At 35.6% G+C, this 3,291-nt stretch overlaps 1 protein-coding gene across 1 annotated transcript; it reads right to left on the reverse strand.

Annotated features, from left to right (window-relative positions):
• Positions 1 to 2,112: 2,112 nt before the first annotated feature.
• Positions 2,113 to 3,011, reverse strand: LOC102267978 (olfactory receptor 5D13-like; the record flags this gene model as incomplete). Its single annotated transcript, XM_070366887.1, is given in 2 exon segments — positions 2,113 to 2,633; positions 2,636 to 3,011. Coding segments are annotated over 2 exon segments (897 nt in total), but the record flags the coding sequence as incomplete, so codon positions are not given.
• Between the last annotated feature and the right edge of the window lie 280 nt (positions 3,012 to 3,291).

The following is a 3,291-nucleotide window of genomic DNA, read 5'->3' on the forward strand; positions in this document are numbered from 1 at the left end:
AGTGTAAAGCATTATGGTAAATATTTAATTCTCATGGAAAACTCTAAATCATGGAAAGAAACATAATATTTAATATATTGAATTATAACTACAACACATGGTCCCTCCCTACTTTCTGCTCATAAACCTTAATCATGGTTGAAGTGAAGTGAAGTCCCTCAGTTGTGTCTGACTCTTTGCGACCCCATGGACTGTAGCCCACCAGGCTCCTCTGCCCATAGAATTCTCCAGGAAAGAGTATTGGAGTGGGTTGCCATTTCTTTATCCAGGGGATATTCCCAACCCAGGGATTGAACCTGGGTCTCCCACATTGCAGTTAGACACTTTACCGTCTGAGCCACCAGGTAAGCCTGACACTAAGACACAAATAGGAAAGGCAAGTTCTTATAAGAAATATATTTAATCTCAATCAGTCATTTGTTTAAAGCAATCCAATGACCCATCAATTATTAAAACCTTTGTTAAAACATGTCATAGTTATGGATTCTCTGCTATTTGCTATAGAATTACCTGGAATTATCAAGAAATAATATATTTGATGAGTTAAATGTTTTAATTAATCTTTGGTCAATACTGAGCCAGGGCTTTCCAGGTGGTGCTAATGGTAAAGAACCTGCCTGCCAATGAAGGAGACGCCAGAGACTCTGGTTCAATCCTGAGAGGCCTGGATTTGATTCCTGCATTGGGAAGTTCCTATGGAGGAGGAAATGGTGACCCACTCCAGTATACTTGCTTGGAAAATTCCATGAACAGAGGAGCGTGAGGAGTTACAGTCTATGGCATCACAATGTCGGACCTGAATGAGAAGGCATGCATCATACATGCGCAAATATTGAGCCAACTTCTTCATGTCACCCTATAACTCTGACATAAAACATAACAACTTTACAAGAAGCAAAAATTTTCAAACCTTTCCTTTGAGTTTAGCTTTTTTTTTTTTTTTTTTTACTTTGACCCAAACATAGATGAGACCCAAACAGGGACTTGATTGCTTCCAACATAAGAATAGTCCAAGGAGGATGATTTACATACAGGTCTGTAGACTGAAGATTAGTTGGTCTGATTAGCTCAGCCTTGAAGCTCGAGTGACCTGCCTCATATCAGCAGAGCTGCCTCAGTAAAGTCACTATTTCAAAAATAGCTGTTGTTGCAACCTACTGGAGTTCATAAATGTTTCTTTTTCATTAATAAATAGCTAATGCTTTACTGAAATCTGTACACTGAATCATAATCAATTTGTTGGTTGTTATACTATCATGGGAGAACTGGTTTAAAGATACTGTAACTTAAAATGAATTGAAAATTACCCAAGTAAAATTTCTAGTAAAAGAGATAGATTTTAAAATGTACAACCACAATGATGTACATGGAAAAACTTAAGTGATAGGTATACATTATATCTCCAACATTTGTATCATTTTCTTGCACTAGCACATAGAAAATAATTTATATCTGGTTATATTATCAATTTTATTTAAACTATACCATATTATGAACTATTTAAGTTAGATATATTTCAAATTTGTCTTTGTTTGCCTGGGGATCTTCCAAAGCCAAAGTATTTATTATGGAATTAATAAAATCTTAAGATACTTAGAGTTTTATGCTGAGCAGCCCTTAATGTACTACTTTTACATTAAGATGTAAACTTCCTTATTGTAAGCTATAACTCTTCAGATCCTTTTAAAAGTCCTACAGTTCACATGACTTGAATTAAACTGAAATTTAACCAGGAGAAATACAAGGTCAGATATTATACACACAAAAAATTACAATTCAATGTTTGTATCAAACTTTTAGTTTAAGTAGTCTTTTATTTCTATTTTTATTTGTAATTTTAGGATGGGGAACACATGTATACCTGTGGCAGATTCATTTTGATATTTGGCAAAACTAATACAATTATGTAAAGTTTAAAAATAAAATAAAATTTGAAAAAAAAAATAAATAAAAATAAAGTTACTTTAATAAAATAAAAGAATGAACAGGAATTGGCCTGTCAATTGCAAGGTTAAAATAAGTTCATGATTCGATTTGCTATTGAGAAACTCTTACTCACAAAAAATCTTTCTAGCTTTACATTTTATCACAGAACAATTTAATATTGATTAATTACTTCACCAGCTCTTTCACATCTTTGTTCCTGAGGCTGTAGATTACTAGGTTCAGCATGGGGATGACCACTGTGTAAAAGACAAAGCCAATTTGACCACAAACTTCTGGAGTTAGGAACAGAGTAGAGGAAAAGGATGGTCCTTTGAAGATGGTAATGGTGGTCAGGTGGGAGGCACTGGTGAAGACTTTGTGGCGCCCCCCAGTAGAAAGCATCCTTAAGACAGTGATAAAAATGAAAACATAGGGGGTGAGAATAATCATCAGGTTGCTTACTTCATTGAATGTGGCAGAGACTAAAATGATTTCCTTGTTAATGTAAGGGTCAGAGCAGGAAACAGCAACAATGGCCCCATGCTCACAGACAAATTTATTTATGAACTTAGTCCCACAAAAGGATAATGTTGATAAAAAGTATGTGTATATTAAGGAACAGGCTATACTCCAAGAGTATAATGCAGACACCAACAAGGAACAAAGCTTCTGGGACATCACAACAGCGTAGAGAAGAGGGTTACAAAGGCCACAAATTGGTCATATGCCATCACTGCCATCAGGAATGTCTCTATCACCACAAATATCCGGACAAAGAAGAATTGTATGAGGCATCTTGTGAAGGAGATGGTTCTGTCTTCCACAACCAAGTTTTCTAGTAGCTTGGGTGTAACTACTGTCGAGTAACAGAAATCAATGAAGGAGTTGAGAAAGTAGTACATGGGCATGTGGAGCCTGGAACTGGACTTGATGATCAGGATCATGCCTAGGTTCCCCAGCACAGTGACTGTGTATATAGTTAGGAAGACCAGGAACAGGGGCAGCTGGAGCTGAGGATATTCTGAGAAGCCCAAGAGAATGAAAGTGACCTCAGCACTCTGGTTTGCTTGGTTCCTGTGGACAAAATATCAATTTTGATCCAGAAGAGTAAAAGCTAAACTTTGAAATAGGTGAGAGAATAGAAAATGTGTTGAGAAACTCACTGGGTCTCTGTGTACAGTGTTTCTGTAATGCTATACTTCTGCTTTATTTCAAATGTTAATATTCACTTATATGTCAATTATACAGCCAATAATAATCTTAATTTTGTATGATCTTCAGAAACAAAGAACTAAAACAGATTAGATCCTGATTTATTTCAAATAATAAAATTCATTATTATCAGCTGCTTTCAGAAGACATTGT

The sequence above is a fragment of the Bos mutus genome, unplaced genomic scaffold (assembly GCF_027580195.1).
Source record: "Bos mutus isolate GX-2022 unplaced genomic scaffold, NWIPB_WYAK_1.1 CTG232, whole genome shotgun sequence".
Classification (NCBI taxonomy): Eukaryota; Metazoa; Chordata; class Mammalia; order Artiodactyla; family Bovidae; genus Bos; species Bos mutus.